This window comes from Lepisosteus oculatus, chromosome 25 (genome assembly GCF_040954835.1).
Source record: "Lepisosteus oculatus isolate fLepOcu1 chromosome 25, fLepOcu1.hap2, whole genome shotgun sequence".
Classification (NCBI taxonomy): Eukaryota; Metazoa; Chordata; class Actinopteri; order Semionotiformes; family Lepisosteidae; genus Lepisosteus; species Lepisosteus oculatus.
In genome coordinates this window covers 9,754,521-9,777,241 of record NC_090720.1, presented here as the reverse complement: position 1 = coordinate 9,777,241, position 22,721 = coordinate 9,754,521, and the positions used below count along the sequence as shown (strand labels likewise).

At 45.2% G+C, this 22,721-nt stretch overlaps 1 protein-coding gene across 5 annotated transcripts in view; it reads left to right on the top strand.

The window, feature by feature from the left end:
- Window positions 1–22,721, top strand: part of tnfrsf9b (tumor necrosis factor receptor superfamily, member 9b) — a 45,592-nt gene that overhangs the window by 11,549 nt on the left and 11,322 nt on the right. For 3 of the 5 annotated variants that reach the window (XM_015337107.2, XM_069183963.1, XM_015337110.2), the window contains 3 exons: window positions 13,746–13,890; window positions 17,956–18,253; window positions 22,575–22,697. In XM_015337107.2, coding sequence (XP_015192593.2) covers window positions 18,094–18,253; window positions 22,575–22,697 — 283 coding nt within the window. In that variant the 5' untranslated portion in view covers window positions 13,746–13,890; window positions 17,956–18,093. Of the gene's footprint in view, window positions 1–9,825; window positions 10,031–13,745; window positions 13,891–15,586; window positions 16,741–17,955; window positions 18,254–22,574; window positions 22,698–22,721 lie in introns of those variants that run through there. The other 2 variants (XM_069183964.1, XM_015337111.2) reach the window with 2 other exon arrangements.

Below are 22,721 nucleotides of genomic sequence, written 5' to 3'. Positions count from 1 at the left end.
TTCATAAATTTCTCATCAGCTTTTAACACCGTTCATCCACACCTGTTAGTGGAGAGATTGCTCTCAGATTTTAACGTCAACTCTAATATTGTAGGTTGGAATCTTGGACTTTTTGACCCACAGATCATAAGGAGCGAGGGGACACTGTCTTACAGCAAGAGCAGCATTGTTCTTCTCCAGGGTCAGCTGGGGGCTGTGTGCTTTTGAAGACGGACACGTCATTAAGATTGCTGGTGACTCAGTTATTGTCATTTGCCTCAAAGACGTACACGCTGGTTGTGGCCTGTAGTGGGTTATTTTGTTGATTGGCGTGACAAATCCTTCCTTTAATGTGTCAAAAACCAAACACATGCTCAATGATAATAGAAAGGATCCACCAGCTCCAAGACCAACAGTCAGTGAGGGGCAAGAAATTGAAATGGTCAATAGTTACAAATACCTTGGCACTGTTGTTGACTAACCTTTGAGGAAAACATGGATGCCATGTTTTGTAAGAAGAGCCAAGTGTGATTATTCTTCCTAAGAAAACTTTTAATGTGTATGGAACAACAATAACTTTATTCTACATGACTTTCATTGAGTCTGTCCTTACATTCTCTGTGGTAGCCTGGTTTGGTAACCTTAATACACACAATCAAAACAGACTGAGCAGGACTTTGAAGTTAGCCAGCAAAATTATTGGTGCAAAACAGCTGCAGCTTTCAGATGTCTGCGTCAAGCAAATAGCGTGGAAGGCCAGTAAAATCACTGACTGCTCTGAGCACACCTTGCACAGTGAATTAGAGCTCCATTCAGACTGCCTGGATTCCAGATCAATAGAACTAAGTCCTTTTATTCCCATGCCTATTAATCTGCTCATTTTAGACACTTGACTATATATATTATACCTCAGGTGGGTAGCCACGTCAGCATGCATAGGCTGCAAAGGAAAAAGTAATAGGTTTATTCCATGCTGAAAAGAGAAGAAAGAAAACGCAACGTTTCAGCCGTGGAGCCTTCTTTGGGTATATCTCACCTGAAGAAGGCTCCACGGCCAAAACGTGGTGTTTTCTTCTTCTCTTTTCAGCATGGAATGAACCTATTACTTGTTCCTGTATATTATACCTTATTTATTTATACTTTCTCATATATGTATGCCTATTATTTCTTAATGGGCTCATTTTGTGTTAAGTGTGTTGTAACATCTGCCTGCAAAGCAAATTTCTTATCTGGGGCAATAAAGTAACAAGAGGAAGCCATTTGCCCCCATCTAGCTGGTTTGCTAATTAGTAGTTAATTAATCCAAGGATCTCTTCCAACGATTCCTTGAAAGAAAACAGGGTATAAGATTCAACAGTGAGGCTGGGCGGCTTGTTCCACTCTCCGACAACCCTTAGTGTAAAGAAGCAGCTAGAGCAGCAACAGATGTGGAACCCTAGAAGGTGTGAAAAAAAACGTGAAAGAGTCGTCTGAGGTGCCCGTTACAACGCAAGAATATAATAACCGATAAGGAAGTAGTGGCGATTTGGTCATCTAGCTCATCTGATTGTAAGTAATTCATGCACAGATCTGGTCCAGATGTTTCTTGAAGCAAGCCAGAATAATTAGCTGGGCAGATTCTTGCACAACCCCTTTGTGTAAAAAAAAACCTTACGGTTCACAATTTGAACTGCAATTCCTGTATGTAGTTGAATTCATATAAATATGCGAAAATAATGTGGAATTTCCTTAATTACCATAGCTCTGAATACACTGGTGAAACACCAGCTGGTTGTGTGAGTGGCAGTTCTTTACTACCATTTTCCCCCATTAAAGCAGAAAATGTTACGCTATAACTAGGAGTTTATTCTCAGTTTGTGACTCAATCCAAATAGAGGAACCTCTCAGAGGGTCTTTTCCCTGGCCTTGAACTTCATAAACCTTTAAAATCAGAAAAATAGTTTGTTCTACTGTACCTCTTTTGTGTTGCCGTAAAGGGGAGACTAAACAACTGCACTCGCTGGCCAAAACATTGAAGGGGAGCTGCAGTCCCAGTTTCTCAGACGAGTTATTGAATCTCAATAACAAAATCCATTCATTGACGGTATAGAAAAGTTTTAAACGTTTCGAATTAAGCACAAGATTGTGAAATTTGTGAAAGAACTGTGTAGTCGGCAGTTTTCTGGAAAGTTTGCGAGAGCTGTGATGTGAAGCGGCCCTTCCTGCTCACCGGTCACTGTAACTGTGATGTGCAAGTGAATAAATACAGGTTGTGCTGCAGACAGTTCACTACAGATATGTTCCAACACAATTCGCATGCAGAGTTAACAAGTAGTATTTGTCAGCAAAACTGTCTCGAAATCAAGAACAATATTTGTGTTGGATTAAAAGAGATTCACAAGCCTGCTTGTTTACAATGTCATAGAGCTGCAACACCTCACCGGATGTTTTGTCGCAGAATATGGCGCTGCGAAATTGGAGGTTTCACAAGTTACTTTGTACATTTTACTTTTATTGTGGTTTGAAAGGCACTCATTAGTGCCAGTTCTTCCTAACACTGAAATATAAAAATAGCGTTGCAGTTCCCCTTTAAGATTCCCCAGTGAAATTACTAGACAGACAGGCAGTACTTGGCTCTTTGTATCTCAGGTGTGTGACAAGCCTGTCGAAATGGGTGGAGTAGGCAGGTCACAGCCTCGGCCTTCCACCTATTCTGTCTGCATGGACTATATGGTACCTCTAATGCCGTTTCTTTGTGGACTCTTGCCTCTCATGCGCAATCCGAGTGGACTGTTTTGCCTCTAACATGCTGCCCACGTGCAGTTTTGTGTGACATGCACTTCATTTTCAGTACTACAATGTACAGTGCTAATGCACCCTGTGACGTTCTGTATGGCACATTTCTGTGTCGTGGAGGGATTTATAGACTTTGTTGTTTTGTTAATTAGAAGCTTGCAAGGTAGCACGGGTTATGGTGATCAGACTTATCAGCGACGATGAGTGAAATATTTTGATATTTCAGTAGCTCGGTCGAATCCTAATGAATGCGACGTAGAGATGGAAGTAGTGGAAGATTATATGGCAGAACTTGCCTGGCTGAGGGGAACAGCAGCCTGTGAGGCTGGTAAGACCTCGCCTCACTTTCAGGAGGAATGAGCCAGGGAGCTTCTACAAGAGTGAAGAAGCACGGGTTATGGTGATCAGACTTATCAGCGGTGATAAGTGAAATAATATCGGCAGTTGATATTTCAGTAGCTCGGTCGAATCCTAATTAATGCGACGTAGAGATGGAAGTAGTGGAAGATTATGTGGCAGAACTTGCCTGGCTGAGGGGAAAAGCAGCCTGGCAGTAAGTGTGAGGCTGGCAAGACCTCGTCTCACTTTCAGAGGGAATGAGCCAGGGAGCTGCTACAAGGGTGAAGATGGGGCGGAGGGACAGGCACGAGAAAAGATGTGCAATGGGTGGCTCGGCAAGAGAGATATTTATACTCAGGAGAAAATTAGTGGGCGAGATTAGAATTTGACCTTGTCTCTTACCTTTCTGTTTTTTTTTTTTTAAAAAAAACCTTGAGAGCAGGTTAAACCAGATGACTGCTCGGCCTGGAACATCCTGTTTAATGGTCAGATCAGTCAGTTTCATCAGTGGCTTTGATGTGCCGCTGGTGGAGGGAATTCAGAGGACCCAGATGTGGGTAAACATGGGCATAAATCGCAAAATGCATGAGAGTTTTTATGATGTTGTCAGCTTAAAAAAAGCTTTTTTTTATGAACTAATTTAATGCCGCATTAAATACCACTGTGAATACCAGTCCAAGACAAGACTGGCCCTTAATCTGTTCAGTCGCTGTTACATTCCGTTTAGTTCCATGTCGTAGATTTCCTGTCAGCAGAGTTTGTAAAATAGCTCCTAGGTGAGTAAATGTCAAAACAATGCAGAGTTCAAACAATAGGAATTGTGGCAGAGGGTTAATAATTTCGCCCAGAACAACAAATTTCAGCTTCTGTCAACCTTCTGACACAAAGGAAAGTGTAGGCTGGCATGGCAAGAAACTGACAAGCTGAGCTGCCTTCGGGTTTCGCCCACTGGCCTGACTCACAGACCCCCCTGCTGCAGCCCTCCTCCTGCGGCGACCCGGCTGTGGCTCACGCCCTGCTCGGCGGCGGGCCCCCCAGCGCTCGGCCTGTGACGCCAGGCCGCGGCGCGCCGCCACGTAGGCGGATCGGCGGGTGCCACGCACAGGCCCTCGCGCTGTCGCTCTGCAGGCTCAGGCGCTACTGACACAGGCGCGGGGGAGGAAGTGACACGTCGGCTCTGGCTGGGAGTGGGCGCCTCAGGCTGCGGGGTGACAGGCAGAGAGTGCGAGCCAGCTCTGATGTCAGAAACGAAGTCAGCAGCGATGGTACTGGTCGTGCTGGGACAGGACTGGGAGGGGAGAGTACGCAACACTTTCACAGAGAGCTAGACAACCAGTTGAGACAGACGTGTATTCCACATCAACTAACTGTCCTTGAGGTGGATGAATTTGTTAAAATGTTTTTATCCAAGCCAAGTCACGAATGAGCTCAGAATCGGTGCAGACATGCCAGAGAGTTGTATAAATGTAAGAGATCAGTTGGAACAGCATCGCAGAAGACAGAATGACCTGAAAAAACTTAGCTCAAATATAATTAAAATACAACGCTCTAAAAGAGCAGTGTAATGTAAAAAAAATTGGCCAACATAAGGAACAGAAGTTATTTTGACAAATCTAAAGTTGAACAGGATCTGAAATGAGACTTAGACTGATGTACAGGTGGATATCTGAATGGACAGAGTCCTTGCAGCATGAAATTATCCCCTTATACAGCGCAATGTGACAAGACTTTCAACATCATGGCAGGCCTGATGTAGATAAGAATGCCAGTACTCTATCTGGGGTCACTCAACTGAAAATAGCAATACTCTGTGATAGATCCATAAACTTTTAGAGAGGCAATTTGGCAGGAAAGTAATTACATAACATAACCTATTCTGTGTGTTTTGTCTGCATCTCTAGGGCTCCAATAGTCCGTTTACCTCTGAAGAGGCAGACATACCAATGCAAACCCACAGTCTGAAAAACTGTTACAGCAGGTCTGAGTAACAGCTCGTCCCACTCTGCCAGCCCCAGCAAGCGAATTTGCTCTGCTTCTATTCTCTCTGCACTTTCATGACCCGCTACTGTAAATACCACATCTTAAAAAGTTCCGTGCTTAGTGTGTGTGCTTGCGTGTGCATGTGTGTGTATTTTCCATGGCTGTGGCTTCACCGCGCCGCAATACTGAAATAACGGTGAGTGTGTGATGCGCAGCGCAGGTGACGTCAGGAGCACGAAATTTTGAGTCAGTGAGGTTGAATTTGTGCCCCACTGCTCAGTGTCCCCATGGTGATTTGGGGCACGAAACCAGCAAGGCCCTGGATCGCTCTGGTTTTCACTGCGCCCACTCCAGTCTGTGTGTCGGGGGTGGGGGGAGAGAGGAGGTGGCAAGTTCAGCAGACCCTGGGGTAACTCGAGGCGTTGGCAAGATGGAGGGCAGCAGCAGCAGGACCTGAAGACAGGGAGGGAGGAAGAAGAGTGGCAGGGAGGGTGGGGAGTAACATAAAAGAGATTAGCTCACTGGTGGCAGCAGAGCAAGGAGTTTCCCCATCGCCTTAAGCCAGACCGAGATCTACAACCAGCAGAAGGGTTTCACTGATCCAGTAAAGGTTCAGCTGGCCCAGTGTGTCCTTACTCCACAGCCTGAAGCTGGTGGTGATTTGAGGAGTCCTAGAAAACCTGCTGCACTCTGGACCCAGAGGACGAAAGCTGGGAACCCCTGGGTCTGAGTATAAGGAAAAGGTGAAGTCCAGACAAGAGCCACGTCGGCTCATCAGGTCAGAGCTCCTGGTTTCTGTGGTGTGAGTGGTGTAGAGAGCACGTGCCCACCTTCTCCTCCCGGGGTGACCGAGAAATATCCCACTGCTTGCTGACCTGCACACTTCCCTTTCACATCCCTCCCTGCACCCCACTCGTGCTCACGTGCAGGCATTGTGGGTGGGCAGGTGGGATTTCCCAGAAGCCCCATCCTTACAGACAAGCTGTTATTCTCCTCAGGCAGACGAGTTACCCCAATAACACTCTCGAATCGAATCCTGCCTCTCCTCTGCCTTAATGAGGGTTCGACCAAACCTATATTGACCTACTGTATATAAAGGAGGGAATTCATGGATTGTATTCCTCAAATGCCTTTTACAATCGTTTTTTTTGGAAATGGAGAGAGAAATTCCTCATTTTCCATAGTCAACCAGAAGAATTTATGCTTGTTTTTGCAGCTCTCGCTTTCAGCCCTGAAAGAGTTATCTGCCATTTTTCAGGTTTCCTACTGGGAAAAAACAGGCTAGGTAGATAAGCACACCAGATAAAGGTATATTAATGCATCCCTTTGTATGCATTTTAGGAAATGAAAGTTGGAGAATTCTTTAAAGGGCTTCACGTCAGAACAGAGCACAGAGTGGTAGATTTTCTGTTTCAGAACCTGTTTTCCTACAGTGATATCTCATCAGCATCAGCGGCTTCATTTAAAACCTGGAAGTGTTTGCTCAAAGACCTGCAGAAATCTGGTGAAAGCTGATGAATAATTGTGTGTGTGCATGCCTTTCTGATTTTCCCCAAATCATATTTCATACAGCCACTGCTACACTGCAATAATCCAGGCTGTTCTGGATTTGTACATGTAGAATCACATTTTCATACTCGCCTATTTTTAGAATTATAAAGGATTACTTAACCCACTTCACTAGTATTATCCAGTATGAGTATTACCTCTGCCCTGTCCTGGGGTATAGATATCGAGTCCTTTGCCGAACTGTTCTTCTTTCAGAACTGTAAGCACCGATGTCCAGGTCACAATGGGTTGGTGGCAATGCAGGCCAGAGATATAACACCTGATGTAAGTTAAAAATAACACCCTGGCCAGAGTGAGAAGTGAAGACACTCTCTCAGATCGCAGGTTGGGCCATGTTATTAGCTGACTATGTCCCAGAGGGGCCCAGTTGCCACTGACTGGGTCATGTTACTAGCAGACTGTGACACAGAATCCCTGAATTGCAGTGCACAACTGGCACGTCGCCATTTGAAATCGAGTAGAAATTAGACAGAGATGGTCCTCTTGGTATAAGGCAAGACAGAACCTCTAGCAATTTGCTGGCTGCCTGCGATCTAGCAGTGACGTCAGTCAGAGTCCTGTCTCTCCTGTAGGTCTGTGTGGAGCTCGCCGCGTGTCAAAAATAATGAATGACTCTGACATGCGGGTATGTTAGAGGAGCATGTGTGCTGAGTCTCATTCTTTCCATGCATAGTCATAGACGTGACACTTTGAGACTATGGGCGTTCACCACAAGGGGCCTTTTTGGGTGAATCGACCAATACAAATTGAAAAGGTACCTAATAAAATGATCAGGGATACCAAATATTTTTCAAAACAATTTTAGTGATTTTTGATCATTCACTGTAATGGAGTAAAGAAGGACCTTATGAACTGAAAGATACTTTATATCCAGAGCTGTTGACAGAACAGTCTAAATTAATTTAAATTTTAAATTTTAAATTAAATGAAGCAAGTTCTTCAAAAACCCATGCAAAGTAAATAGGGTGAAATGTTTTCTTCCCAGTTATAGTCTTTTATGTTCCTGGTTCTGGTCCTGCATCAGGTTTTCTATTTAACTTTTAAGTAAGTTTTCACAGGATGTTTGACTGTTACGTTGTGCTGCTTGTCTGTTGCTGATAACTGATAAATTAATCTGCAGCTTAAGTAGTCCTAGATGATGTGCAGATGATCACTGGTAAAACATAGAAACCACGAGTGACTGTGATGATCTTAACTCCCCTGAACTCTCCAGATAATAAGGACCATCGTAACATCTTTAAAAAGTCACACAGGAAACATGATGCCAATTAATCCAGAAGTTACACTCAAATAATTTATCTCCAGTTTTTTTTATGTTATGGTGGTGTTTCTTATTTTATATATTTTGTTTGATCCTCTGTTATGGGGTTGCTATAGATTTTGAAGCAGGGTGTGAGATTATTTTATAAACTAGTAAATACTGGGGAGAGTATTTCACAAGGTGGACTGTTTTCATCACATCACAAGTATCCTTGGTCTTGGAGTGTTCAGGCACCTGGTCACCTGAAACAATGAGATCAAGCTGTTTGTTTCACAAGAGTGCAGAATATAATAATAATATTATAGCGCTTTTCTGGACACTCCACTCAAAGCGCTTTACAGGTAATGGGGATCCCCTTCACGAACCACCAATGTGCAGCATCCACCTGGATGATGCGACAGCAGCCATAGTGCGCCAGAACGCTCACCACACATCAGCTATCAGTGGGGAGGAGAGCAGAGTGATGAAGCCAATTCATAGAGGGGGATTATTAGGAGGCCATGATTGGTGTGGGCCAACGGGAAATTTGGTCAGGACGCCGGGGTTACACCCCTACTCTTTTCGAGAAACACCCTGGGATTTTAAATGACCACAGAGAGTCAGGACCTCGGTTTTACATCTCATTCGAATGACGGCGCCTGTTTACAGTATAGTGTCCCCGTCACTATACTGGGGCATTAGGACCCACATGGACCGCAGGGTGAGCACCCCCTGCTGGCCCCACTAACACCTCTTCCAGCAGCAACCTTAGTTTTTCCCAGGAGGTCTCCCATCCAGGTACTGACCAGGCTCACACCTTCTGAGCTTCAGTGGGCTGCCAGTTTTGAGTTGCAGGGTGATATGGCTGCTGGCCATATGATGAAGATGCTGGAATAGCAAAAAAACAGGACAAATGCTCGACAGATAGTTAAAATGTTTAAGAAAAAATGTTCAAAGAAAGTTAGGAGTTAACATATGCTGAGTTCAGCGCAGAAGAACCACAAACAGTATCTAGAACCTTAATCTCCATTCACTGGCCTCATCCGTGTTCATGTCTTAATATCTGTACAATCGGAGAACATTGCTGAGAGGAGTGAAACTGAAGTGTCAAGACATTGTACGGAGAAAGTTCTCATTTATCCTTAGGTATCTCATCCCTCCAAAGGATAGAAAGTTTCCGTTCCATCTAGAAACTAGATTATTTCTAAGTCATCTGGAGGTGATACTGAAAAGGACCCAATCCAATAGGAGCCTGCCCTCATCATCACCAGGGGTCCGCCCCTTCTCCTGAAATTGGGATGGCTTGTGCCATTTTTGCCTTTGTGCTGATGAGACAGCAGAGACATCTGTAACTGTAGGGGAGTAGCTAGTACAATCTCGCCTTCAGCCTTTTAAAAACTGCAATTTAGCTTTCTCCTTGGCTAGTTAGAATGCCTCGCTCTTTCTTCTTTTTACAAAGAGGACTTTTTTGATCTGGAGACTATATTTTTCTCAGTCTAAAAGTGAGCAGGTGGGATCACTGCTGGGGCCCTTGACATTAAGCGTCCTACCCTAGACCTCAAGAAACCCACCCTGGTTTCAGCAGCGTTCGCCTCAGCGGCAAGGGCTGTGAAGACCTGTGTTGAGAACCAGGACCCTGGGCTTGAAATCCCCAGGCGATTCACTGACGGGGACCCCAGGTTCCAGCTGTGGGGCCCCCTGGTGCCAGTGTCCCGGACACCTGCCTGGGTGTTGAGAAACGCGCTGTCGGCCCTGCGGTGTTTGTCTTGGCTGCAAGCGTTTGGGCACATCCTCTGGGGGACAGCTGGCCGTGACTGAACGTGGAGAGGACCCGCTGTGGGTGATGGGGACACTAACCTCACCCCAAAACCAAGAGGATCCTCTTTCTTGACCCCAGGATACCAAGCCTGAGCTTGGGACACCATCTGAGCCTTCAGCAGCTCTGCATCAGCCATGCAGACTCCAGATGCCAGGGCTGTCTTCCCTCTAGAAGAGCGCACGGATGGCACCATTGATGTGAACAATGCAGCCCCTCCCCCCAGTACAGGGGTCTGACACTGACTGCAGAAGATAACCCCCATCTCTTGATCTCTGAGCACAACATTGAGGCTCTGATCCTGAGGAAGCACTCTCGGTATCTAGTCAGAGGTATTTACAGTATTTTTAAATTTGTCTTGAATTTGCCCTTAAGCCTCTAGAAAGGAATATCGGTCTTGAACAGACCTTTCCTCGTACTCTGATGTCAGCAAAGAGCACAGACAGGAAGCCTGCGTTTGTCATAACATTGTCTTGTCACATGTTTTTTCTGAAATTCCAAAGACTCTTCAGTAGAGCCATAGGTGACGGACTGTGTCCTTTTTTAAAAGGGCTCTTACAAATCTGTCAGTATAATAAAATACTGTTACTTTTTTCTTTCATATGATTTTTTTGTTTTCCAAAAAAAGTGCATGCTGGGGTGCAAAGTGAAAGTATTTTCAAATGTAAATATGCCATGTTGGGGTCTCTAGACATGTGTCTTTCCTGAGAAGGTTGAATATGTATGTAAAGATATTTAATGTTATATTAACAGGCTTTTATAAGTCCTTTAAACTCTCCCGGGACTTCTGAGTTCCATGGCAATTTTAGGTTCAGTAGTTCAGTGAAATTCAAATTCTAACGTCAAATTGAGCCAACAAATACAAATATGAAGGGATAGCACATTTAATACAGTAGTTTGGTGTTAACTGTCCTCACTGAGGAAATAACAGCACTGTCACAACATTCCCGTACTTATGAGGAATGAACGGGGGAGGCAGCTGCAAGGGTGCAGTTGGCTGGAAGGAGGAGTGTAGAAGAGATATCCAGAATTGTGGGCAGCCAGTGAGTATTTACACAAAGGAGAACAGAAGCACAGGATTATAACTGGACCACTTCCTAAACTTCTGTTAAATAACATCATTTCTATTATAGGAGTCTTAACATATTTAAGTGTGACGTATGCCTACCATGCATAAGAAACAACCTCAAGCACAAAATGGAGTAGACAAACATGTGACAGTCTTGTGTGCTGTAGCTTCAGATGAGGTCAGATGTGTGAACAAGAGGTGTGAGAAGACCAGACTTGGCCAGTGCAGTCAGAGGACTCAGGGGACGGTCATCAGCTGAGTTTTGTACACTTTTTCTTTCCTTGTGATCCCTGTGCACACAGGGGGTAATAAAGATGACTCAGCACAGATCACCAATGGTCAGTGCCACCATGACTGGAATTTTTCAAAAAGTTCTTTCTTAATCAGAGGGTATGTTTATGTGTCACGTCTAAATGTGCTTCCCCTTCACATCAATTTAAGAGAGCGCCTCCTAGAGCAACACAATACCACTACCTCTACACCACACTGTTGTCTCCGGTTCTGATTATTTTTAAAGCATTCTGGGTCATTCATTATCACAAAGAACGGAAGTCTGTTTCACGTTCTGATTGCTCAACACGAGCGTGCCTAGCTTGCTGCAGGATAACTTTCAGTTTTATCTTTGACATAAATCACAAAAATGAGATCTGGACCTTGAACGCATGCTGGCAGTTTCTCAGCGGTGCATTGGGAAACACCAGATGTTTTCATCTGTCAGAGCAGAGAGGAGTTTCTTACATAGAGTTTGCATGCTACCGTCTCTAGAAGAGTGCAGTGACCCGTGTTTTGTAATGTGCCTGCTGGCTCCAGTAGAGTTCTGCTTAGTTTTGTGAGTCAGTTTGTTTGTAAGTCAGCCTTACTTTGCAGAACCAGGAGTCACATGCAGCTACTCCTGATTCCAAGATGAAATGTCATCGGTGATAAATTTTGATCCGCTGATGGAACCTTTGAGTCACACACACTCATGTTAGCCTCTGTTTGTATGTTTGGGGAAGTAAGGAGTAACTAATCAGGATGGTACAAAGGACTCATTCAAACCAGCCTCTTTCTCTGCGGTGGAGAGTGGGCGGGCTTCCCTATGAAGAGGGAGAGCAGATCAGCATCCCTTGTGCTTCAGGAGCAGGCCCTGTCTTAACCATGAGCTCTGGCTCCCTAATATTGGGTGGGTGGCGAAAGCAGAGCTGCCACTGCCCAGATTTCACTTGGCTGGAAGCTCTTGCACAGATTGACCTATAGATGCAGAAAAGCAGTGGGTTTAATCTTGCTTTATCTTCACACATTCTTTCATGCCAGTGGACTTAGAATATGGTAAAAAGCTTGTGTGTGAGTGTCTGGGAGGTTGTTAGGGGTTATTGAATGGCTCAGGCTGAAAAGCTGCTGCAGACACTAGTTTGAAATGACCGGAGACGTGCCAAGCCCCAGAGAGCTCCCAGTGCTGTCGGCGAAACTCACTGCTCTTCCAGCTGGTGCTCACTGTCCCGTAAGGAGCTGTGGAGCTCAGCGAGTGGCAGGGCGGCAGCTGAAGGCTTTAGAGGAGTCTCTGGACAAGAATCCATCCACCCCATTGCGTTACATGGGTTATAAGATCACTTTATTGGCCATAGACAAGTTCTTGCATTAGGACTTTGTCTTTTTCCGCATACCCCACCTTGCTCTCCATGAGACACACAGACAGGGAGAGAAGCTGGGGGTCAGAGCGCAGGGTCAGCCATTGTACAGCGCCCCTGGAGCAGCTGGGGTTAAGGGCCTTGCTCAGGAGCCCAAAAGAGTAGGATTCCGCTGCCGGCCGCAGGATACGAACCGGCAACCTTCCAGCCACAGGCACAGATCCTTAGCCACAGAGGCACCAGAGCCACAGGTTAGGTAAGGGGGTGTTTGGTGGAAGGGAAGTCTCAAACATACCGTAATTACTGGTTTTCAAATTTAAGGGGAAACAAGGAGACCCACGTCATGTATCTAGCACCAGGTGGTGGCTGATTTAAAGGTCTTCAGATTACGATACCTCAAATGAATCAGCTTACTTGGGTAAGCACTGTGGCGTAAAGCTGTCTTTACGTAGGACATGTCTGGATGTAACAGAAGCTGATAACATCTCGGTATTAGCTGTTTTGTAATGAAAATGTAAGGAAGGAGGCATGCAAGAAATGAAAAGGGTGATATCATCAGCAACCTAGTCTGTAAACAGTGCTGTTCAGAGCAAGAAAGCATGTCAGACTTGGGGAGGGATCTGTGGAGATTCACATATCGTCAGTCAAATGTTTAAACTCAGGCACCACAGTAAGAAAAAAAAAGCAGCATAAAATGGAAAACATGAGTACAGTACTGGGCTCTGTATCAGCAGATCGGTTTAGATACTAGAGGTGTTAAACACTCAGTGTGGCTAGATAACAGTGTTTTCTTAACCTTTTCTACTTGTTTGCCAAAGCCCCCTTTTCTGGCACCTACTCTGAAGTGGCCAGTAGGATGAATCATGCTGTGTGAAAGCACATCAGGTCCTTCTTTTGTCTTAAAATACTGCAGCAGGCCAAAGTCTTTCTGAAGATAAACACGACTCAAAGACAATGCATGAGGAAATCCCCAAATGTAAAATCTCTGCTGCTTCATCTTTTATTTCTCAGTCTCCCATCAGATCTCAAAAATGAAAATGCCAATAATGACAAATAATAATGGGTTGTAGATTGTAACCTAGTGTAACAGCTTGGCGCTCTGTTCTTAGCATGTTTTCCCAGTGAAATCTGTTACAAGGTCCCACAGGAAATGAATCTGGTTCAGTCAGGATCCCTGCTGAACTCAATTTAAGAACACTGGAGTGGTCCCAAACACGTGGAGCCATTTCCAACCATTCGCCCTCCTGGTAGCACTGGTTTATTGATCCTGGGGACCTTATCGAGCTAGGTCCTTGAAAATGATCCCAGAGAGTATGCTCCCACAAAAAGGAATGCCATTTCCATCCTAAAAGCTCTTGTTTTCCTTTCCAGTGTCCTCCGGGATGGATTCCTTGCTTGGCTGGGCTAGCAGCAGTCTCCCACACAGTTAGACGTACCATCTGAACCCCACTACCACAGTGCCTTCTCCGGTCCGGGCTGAAGAGGGTGACTTCCTTGAACCAGACAGGTCGTGCAGGTACAGTATTACTGTCTCCTCTTCTTCGAATGCTCTCCAGATCAGCAGTGTCTTTTCATACTGCGCTGCTCAAAGCTGAATACAGACCCCTCTTCCTGCAGTAAATGAAAGCACATTACATGGGATTAACATTACCTATATGTGTATTCTGTTAACTGTTTTAGTTGACTCATCAGCTGCCCTTTTCCAGGTAACAGAAGGAAACTGAGTTTTTTATTCAGCTGCTTCTTTAAAGTTCAGTTCCTCCCATTTGACATTTATGATATACGTGTTTCCATCATGTTATGCTTCGGTCTTGCTTACAGTGAATTTAGTTTGTCTTCTGATTTTGGAGGGGGTTCTGTAGTCTAGAGTTACCTGGGGTCCTTTGAGATAGGGTGCCAGTGAAGACCAAGAAAATAGGACCTCAAAACCTCAACCCTGTGTCCTAAGTCAGCCCTGCTCTGTCACTCTCTTACTGCTGGAAATAATCTTCTTTTAATTACAAGTGGAAAAGCTTTGCATCCCTGTTTGAGGTTCCACTTTCACAGTGGGGCCATTTGTTAAAAACAGCATTTCTAATATTGGCATCATTGTTAGTAGCACTAGAAGCAGTAGTGTTTCCGTTTTACATTCATGTGAGTTTAAATTGGAAGGAGTCGTTCCTGACTGAGGATACAGATAGAACTGCAGGCTCCCATCCTGTCTGGATGCCTCAGAGAATTGGATATTCAGAAGTTGACACAGGAAGGCTTTCCCAGTTCTCTTCCTTAGGTAAAAGCTAAGCATTCACCGCAGGCCTGCAGGACATGTGATTTCCTATTAACCGCTCACATCGGGAGGGGGATATACAACTCCAGGTCTCTTGTGTTTTTTCCCAGAGGACTGGAGTCCAGGCAGTGTCACTCGTGCTTTATGACAAGGAGGAAAGGGCATTTTAAGGAGCCTGCCCCATGCCTAACAGTAGGGGGATCTCCAGAGTCACCTGCCTGAGGACGAGAGTGGCTTTACCAGTGTCCCAGTGCCGGTCTGGTCACAGGTGAAATGTTCTGTCCCTGTTCTCTCGCCTCATGGGGCCGCTGCTACCGAGAGACTGCGCCTGCTCGCTTCCCAAAAGGATACAAGATATTGGGGCGCTCTGCCAGAGCCTGGCTCTCCAACCCACTGCACACGAGCCCCGGGTCACGCGTGTCCGGCGTGTGCTGGACCCCCAGTCCTACCGATCAGATGCAGGAGGTGGGGACATCTTCGACTCTCCTCGACCCGACCCGACTCGACCCACTTTATTTTAAAATCCGTACCAAAACGTACTAACCCCCCTCTAATATTTGCCCAGGGGTTCAGCACTGCAGAATAGACAGCGGTTATTCTTTCCAAATAACTCCAGACTCCAACGCCCATTAACTTAAACTGCCTTTTACACTGAAATCTCCTTGGCGAGAAGAGTCTGGTACTGTATGTACTACGCAATGATGTCACGTCGAATCTTTTTGAATCATCGAAAAAATACCCCGCGACGTGGGTTTATTTTAACACCCATTCAATAAAAAGTACAACTGCTGCCCAGTTTGACATACGGTACTTTTCCCTCCCAATATGCATCGATTTCGTAATAAGTTTGCAAAACAACGTTGCGAAATTGTAAACAGTGTGGAAAAAAAACGAAAGCTGCTGTATCCTTATCAAGGTTTTTTTAATTATATAATTCAAATTATTTTTTAGAAGGGGGAAGTTAATGGACACTGTATTGCACGGAGACATCGGGGCGTCCCGGCTCCCGGAGCGAGTTTATTATGAGAGACGCTCCGGCCGCAGAGCAAACAGGAATAAAGAGACAAAAACTCAAAAAGTAGCCTTTAAAACCGTCACACAGCGTCAGATAATGAGATATAAATAAAAGCTGTAAAAGGTAGGGAACTTCCATTTACACTATACGGTAGAGACACTCCGCAGTTTCACTTTCGTTAGTGGTGATGAGCTGCAGGTCATTTGCAACAGTTATTTCTCCTTATTTTTAGACTCTCCGATGGTACCTGTCAAGAACGCGGACTGTTTCTGACTGCAGGGCAAAAACTGCGACGAGCAAGCTTGCTTTTCTGACAAGACCCGGAGTTTGCAGGCGTTTCTTGTTTCGTCAAACGTACAACACATACTGTGTGGGTTTTAATATGCCAGAAATTTCCATTGATGAGGTTGCGTTACACATGCTAAAACCAGACTTCGGAACGCGTTCTTGCTAGTTTATAATACGAAATTCAATGTGTGTCAGCAACACAAAAGCATTTATTTATACCACCGCCCTGCTGCGCATTTAAATAGGGAAAGTGAACTGTAAAACAGCATGCAAATGGTTATTTTGAAATGTATGTACAAAACCGGGCTTACAAATGGAAAGCGCCCCTTGAAGTGGTATTGGCTTTAAGGGAATGAAGTATACCGCCAGCTACGATAATGTACCTAAAAAATAAAAAGTCCCGAGAGAGCAATACTTCCCACGGTCAGGAGTAACTCAATAATATTATTGAGGGGGAGGGGTAGCAGCATTTCCAGTAAAGAAAACGCATCAAGGTAAAGCAAATCATCTACCAAAAAGCGGGGGAATTTAAAAAGATTGTACAGGTTGTAGTTGAAGATTAAAGCGTGCTTCTGTTGTCATTTAATGGCAGCGTGTCCTGAAAACTGGGCTTTCCCGAAGAAGCACGGCCTAATTTGCATAGCCCCGCCCCTTCGTATTAAACCAATGACGCCACGAGGTCATGCCGTCATACCAAGAGTGAACAGCTTTGCTAGCGGTCATTACTCTGGAGCTGCTTCTTCCCTGCTGAGTGCACCTTTCGTTTTTATTTATTTTTTTAAACATCTGTCCACGATGTAAGTATGGGTGTGTTTTCGAAATTCAATGTAACAAGTGTGTAAGGGTAGATATTAAAAATGCATTTCATTTGGCGTAATGAATCTCATTTTGACGTTACAGGTAGTTTGTCAGTGCAGCTGTCATGTTGATCTCAGTAACGAGGGCGATATTGAACAAAACGAATGAGTCCTGCTTCTTCTATGAAGTTGTACCGACTGTACACAGCAGCTGTAGGTTAGAGGAGTTGTTGGAGTGAGGGTTTCCTCTCAGGTGATGGGAGTTTTCCTGTAAACAGTGTTTAGCAGGATGCAGAGTTTCCTCTGAGATTCAAAACCTGCAATGACTTTGATAACTATAGTTTATTTTTTCTGTGTTTGATCAGTGTTCAGCTTGCTGTTCCAGGGTTTGCTTTATTCTAGTTTTATTCTTCATTCTTTTTTGGAAAGTAGGTGGTTTGTGCCACAGTGGTTTCTCCAAATTTAAGTGGAACATCTGCTGTTAAAAAGGGGGAAGCTATATAATCACACACAGCTCGCCAGTCCTGTTGTAAACCACTAGTGGCAAAAAAAAACAAACCATGTGGATTTGCAGGCTGTGCCAAGTCTGTTTAGTTATTGATGGAAGTATGTCAGCAGTTCATTTATTCATACTTAAAATATTTTTCATAGACTTAAAATATTTTTTAATTACAGTTTAATTCAAAATAAAAAAAAAGAGTAGAGTGGTTGTCAGAGTGAGAGTCCACAGAGTTGGTTTTATAATTGTCCAAAAGAGAACCCAGAACAGCTGGCTCAAGTATTGACTTGTTGAACATTGTTTTCTCACACCTGGAAATTCAATACGCAAAATAGCTGGCCCTGCAGAGCCAGAATGGATGTGTAAAGGATGGGTGGGGGGGGGGATGTTCAAAGTTGTATACACATCGGGACCGGTCAAGCATTTACAGGAAAGAAACTTAATTCCAATCCAGCTTCCCTGAACAGTCATTCCGCAGATCCTCTGCTGCTCCTCTCTGGAATGACAGTCATTGGCTGTCGGTGGGAACGTCCCTGCCCACTCAGCTCACTGAGGAGCACAGAGAGGGATTCTGTGGCATGCCGGCTGGGAACGACGGGACAGCCGGCTGTGAGTGAAGCTGACGGATGATCGCAGGCCGAGGGCCAGTGGAGGGAAGCCAGGTTTGCTGGGAAGGGAAAATACAGGGCCTGACGCTTCTCTCCCTTTGAAATCAGCTTTGTGAGGAGAGCGACCCCCCCACCCCGCACCAGACAGTCACCCCACCTGCCAGGACCTGCCTCTTTATCTCGGGAAGTGGCAAGCAAGCCCGCACGTGCGCAGTCGGGATTCTTGGAGCGCGGGAGGGGTACGGAATGCGGAGCAGCGACATGGGGGTGACCTGGGGGCTCCTGCTGCACCTGCTGGCGGCGGTGGTCCTGCTCGCGCGCGGCCGCGCGGAGGACGTGGGCTGTAAGAAGTGGACACCCAGTGAGAAAGACCAAGGCCAGGTGTGCTGTGAAGAGTGCCACAGAGGTAAGACTGCCGTGTCAGGCAGGGGGCGCTCTGCCCTGCTTCTGCCTTCTCCCCCGCCTGTGCCGTGCCTCCACTCTTGGGCTTCTTAGCCAGCCGGTAGACCTCATGGCTCTCCGAGCCCCGCAGGAAGGAAACTTGCTTCACAGCCCCGAGAGCCGCTGCTGTAAGAGGCTTGGCTTGGTTTCACGATGAGATTCCTGCTGACGAGTTTCAGCGATGAGTACCAGTTGTTACAAAACATGACAGAGGCTGGAGGAATGCAGTACTGTGCGCACCGGGAGTCTATTCCCTGAGCTACGCTCTTGTTAGCTGTGCTGGGTGAGCGCCCAGCACTTCTGCAATAGAACCGGACCTAAAAAAGTACAATACTAATTGTGCAGCAGCTCCTTTCTGGTGATGAAGGATGTGAAGAACTGGTGATTGCAGTTGTGCAGTCTCTAATGAAGTATCCCCGAAAGGCAGCTCCTTACATTTTCACCAAAAGAAAGCATTTGTTTCTTAATCTCGTCCTGCTTATCTGCTCATCAATAAGCCCACATTGAACTTCCATACTTTTTGGCATTCTGTATATATGTACTGTATACCACACATACATTAAATTCATGAAATGGATTCATGTGATGGGATAAGTTAGCAGCGAAAATCTAAAGACGTCCTCAGGCCAGTTTTTTGTTTTTCTAGCAGATCCTGGGTTAGAGTATGTACTTCAGTTATTTTCACTTGATTCCACAGAGTGCATCGCAAAGTATTACTCAGGCTCTGAGGTGAAACCCCAGGGCAGACAGTAGCTGTGCTGCCACAGAGGGCAACATGCGTCATACATTCAGCAGCTGGTGACCGTGACTCTCGCCCGCCGCTTTGCAACCTCAGATTTTCCTGGCCTTGTCATCCCCCGGGCCGCAGACTGCTCATGGTGACACAGCGCCTCCCACTCCGAATTACCTGATTTTAAAGATCTGCCTCGCCGAACGCGAACGCGCGAGGGGAGGGATTTTCACCTTCGCCGTCCGACCCAAGCCTGCGTCACTGCCTCACTGAGCTCCGAGTTCAGGCAGGGGTTTGTCGTTCTCGAACTGCAGTGCACTTTGTGTCAGTCAGGAAGCCTCTGCTCTGTGATCAGATTGGACGATTTGCCCTATTTTACATGTTTCAAACAACGCCCCCCCCCCCAAAAAAAAACGGGAGACTGGGTAATAACTTCCAGCCAGTTTTAAAAAGTACTTCTGTGGTCCTGCCTTGTTAATGCACTGATGATCGTATTTAAGAAGAAGTTGGCTTGCTTACTTCAGATAGTGCTCTGATTCAATGGAGTATATTTTTTGTGCATTCTTTTTGGTGGTTTTGCTCTCCGAAAGTTTCGTCAGCCAGGGGATTGCCATTTAAAGAGAAGTACATACTAACATTGGGCACCTCAGATGTGAAAGTCGTTTTGAAAGCCAGTGTGACAGGAGATAAGGCAGGCATTGAGGTAGCTTTAGGCAAATGGAGAGGAACTGAAATTCTGCGAATGTTTGATTTTGGCAGCTGGCAAAACCTACTAATACCAAACCCATCAGATGAACACCAGAGTGCATCAAACCAATAAAGGAATGTACAGTGGTATTTTTTCAGAAATCCCTTGGTAGTAGCAGCCAGTAATGAGTCAGCTGAAAAAGAAAAGCACCATAGTAACGTTTTTGCATGGGATAAGCCTTGTGACTCCCCATGTGTCTTGTTTCAAAATGTGTCTTTTACTACACTTGAGTAAATATGATGCTGCATTTTTTTAAATACTCTGTGTCCCTTGGTTATACATTAATTTTGATGATGTTCTCTGAGTTCCAGGAGCATTCCACTGACAAGCAAGTTAGTGTAACAGGATCATTTCACTTTTAGGTTTTCATAAGCGTGGGATACCATTTTTCAGGTATTTTTAGATCTGTCCAGAAAACCAGTCCAGCCAGTCCCAGGAATCCAGGTTTGAGATGATTTCAATGCGGCAGCAATGCAGTGTGATGGGTTAGGGCTCCAGCCCCCAGAAGGTTGTGGGTTCAAATCCCTGGTCCTTTTGTACCAGTCTCGATTGCACCAGTAAATGCTCTGCTGTATAAACAGGTCATATGCTCATCACAGTGTCTGAAAATCTGTTTTCAATTGACTTATCTGGTTAAACAAATGATTTAAAACAAATTAGGAATAAGTGAGCAGTACCGTGGCACAGTGTACCTGGGGCCCTGGGTTCAGGTGTGCTATCTGCGTGGAGTTCGTATGTTCTCTCTGTGTTTCCGGCCATTGAAACTGATGAGCGTTTAGAAGTGCTTCAATAACGCACGTCCATAATGGCAATTAAATGGTTAATGTGAGAACAGTCAAAAGGAAGACCTTCAAAACCTTTGTTATCTTAACATTAAATGTAGAAGGCCTTTGAGTGATTACCAAAATGATTATTATTGAATTGGTACCTGTGTCTTGTGCATTTGTCCTCTATCGTTGCAGTCGCTCTTTATCACTTTGACTTGTGCTGCTCAGTTAGCACAACCTGAAATCACAGAACTGCCGCAGAGCATTCCTGCCGGGCCCTTCTTGTACCGATCATTCATGAAGTGGACACCCTGTCTCCCCATGTCAGTGGCGCCGGAGCATGCATCATCAGCAGTCACCCAGATCGGGGCTTGGGCTATTTCTTGTAATGTTAACAAGCCATGCTCACTTCATCTTAACCCGTTCAGACCCCATATTGTGTTTGGGGGCAGACGCCCTGTGGTTTTTTAGCAAGCGGAGAGATGTCAGCCATCTCTTGGGGCAGTTTGCAGGGCTGAGTGGGTTAAACGTTTGAATGTGGGATACCAGTGGAGGAAGTGAGACAAGGAACGGACAGTTGTAGCAAAAAAAAATGAACCCGTGGCTTTATCCAGTCTGCGTACACTAGATATTTCAAGCTGCTGCTTCACTCAGTCTCTTTCTAGAAAAAGAATACCCTTTCAAAACGCACATCCAGCTTTGCAGGATTACTGTAGTGAAATGGGACAAATAACCTTATGTAGTGCTTTGAACTTGGGGTTGTGATAAGTGGGGAAAAAAACATAAGAGCAGCCATGTAGCACATATATCTGTCTGCCTTCAAAAAGACAAGCTTCAGAGTGCTGGACTCTCTCAGAGCAGTGTCTGTGCTTGTCATCACTAGCCTGCAGCTCAGGCAGGAGACTAATGTTGAACAGTTTGGAGTATTCAGGGAGGTGTGCTTTGTGGCCGATGGCTAAAATAAACGCCGACATCAGCAAGACTTCTGTAAGTAATTAAAGAGGGGTGCAGTATACAGATATGGATTTACAGCTGAGATTTAAATTACTATTTAGAGAAATGCTGCATTTCCCGCAAATGCCTTTGTGAAATTCCCTTTGCTTGGGTACTCTTTATAGTCTTTCAACTTCCTAAAGTGTATATTGGAGGCTGAAAAAAGTAGTTGTACAGTAAGCCTTTGTATTTATCAAGGTGACCTGGTGTTGCAGTGGTTAGCATTGATACCTGGCAGCGCTGGGGGCCTGTGTTCAGTTCCTGTGGTGCTGTCTGTGTGGAGTTTGTATGTTCTCACTGTGTTCGTGCTCTGGTTTCTTCCCATAATCCAAAGACGTGCTGGTAGATGACTTCGCTTCTGGGAAAATTGGCCCTGGTGTGAGAGTGTTCATGTCTATGTGCCCTATGGTGGGCTAACGTCCCATCCAGGGTGAACCCTACCTTGCACCCGTTGCATGGGAAACTAATGAAGTGGTTAGAAAATAAATCAGATGGATATTTGTCATGTTTCTGTTTGAGGTTGGTTTTTAGAAGCAGGAAATCCATGAGTAAGACTCGAATAGAAACTTCCAACAGGTGTTTAGTCTTTCACTTCTGAAATTCAGGGCTCTTTCTTCAGTAATGACATTGACTGCAACAATATAACTATGATACTATTAGTTTTAATGAGTCATTTAAAAACGTGAGCCTGCAATTTGTGGTTTTTATATGACAGAGTTAATCCTGGTTTCTACATAACAAAGAGACTGGCCACAATGACAATAGCTAGGTGGACCAGAAGAGTTGCCACTGAGTGCCCCTGTCAACGGGTACTTCACAGTAAATCTCTTTATACAACACTGAGTCATTCAATTTCAGATTTCTGAATTTTAATTCTTCTTAAATAATGGATGTTCTATGTCAAGGGTAAGAAAATGTTCAATTGCTGTCCTGGTCTGTGTTCTACAAAACGTGGGAAAGTCTCCAGTTCTGTTTGAAGTGCTCTTGGCTGATCATACCCAGGGGAAAAACGAGGTTCACCTTGCTGCATCTGTGTGTCTGCTTTCAGGGCACCATCTGTCCTACCTCAAATGTGGGCGCGAACCCAAGAACCTGTGCCTCCCGTGTGAGAAGAACACCTACGCGCCCTCCAGCTCCTGCAACTTCTGTCTGAAGTGTTCCACCTGCACAGGTAGGGCCAGGCACAGAGCAGTCC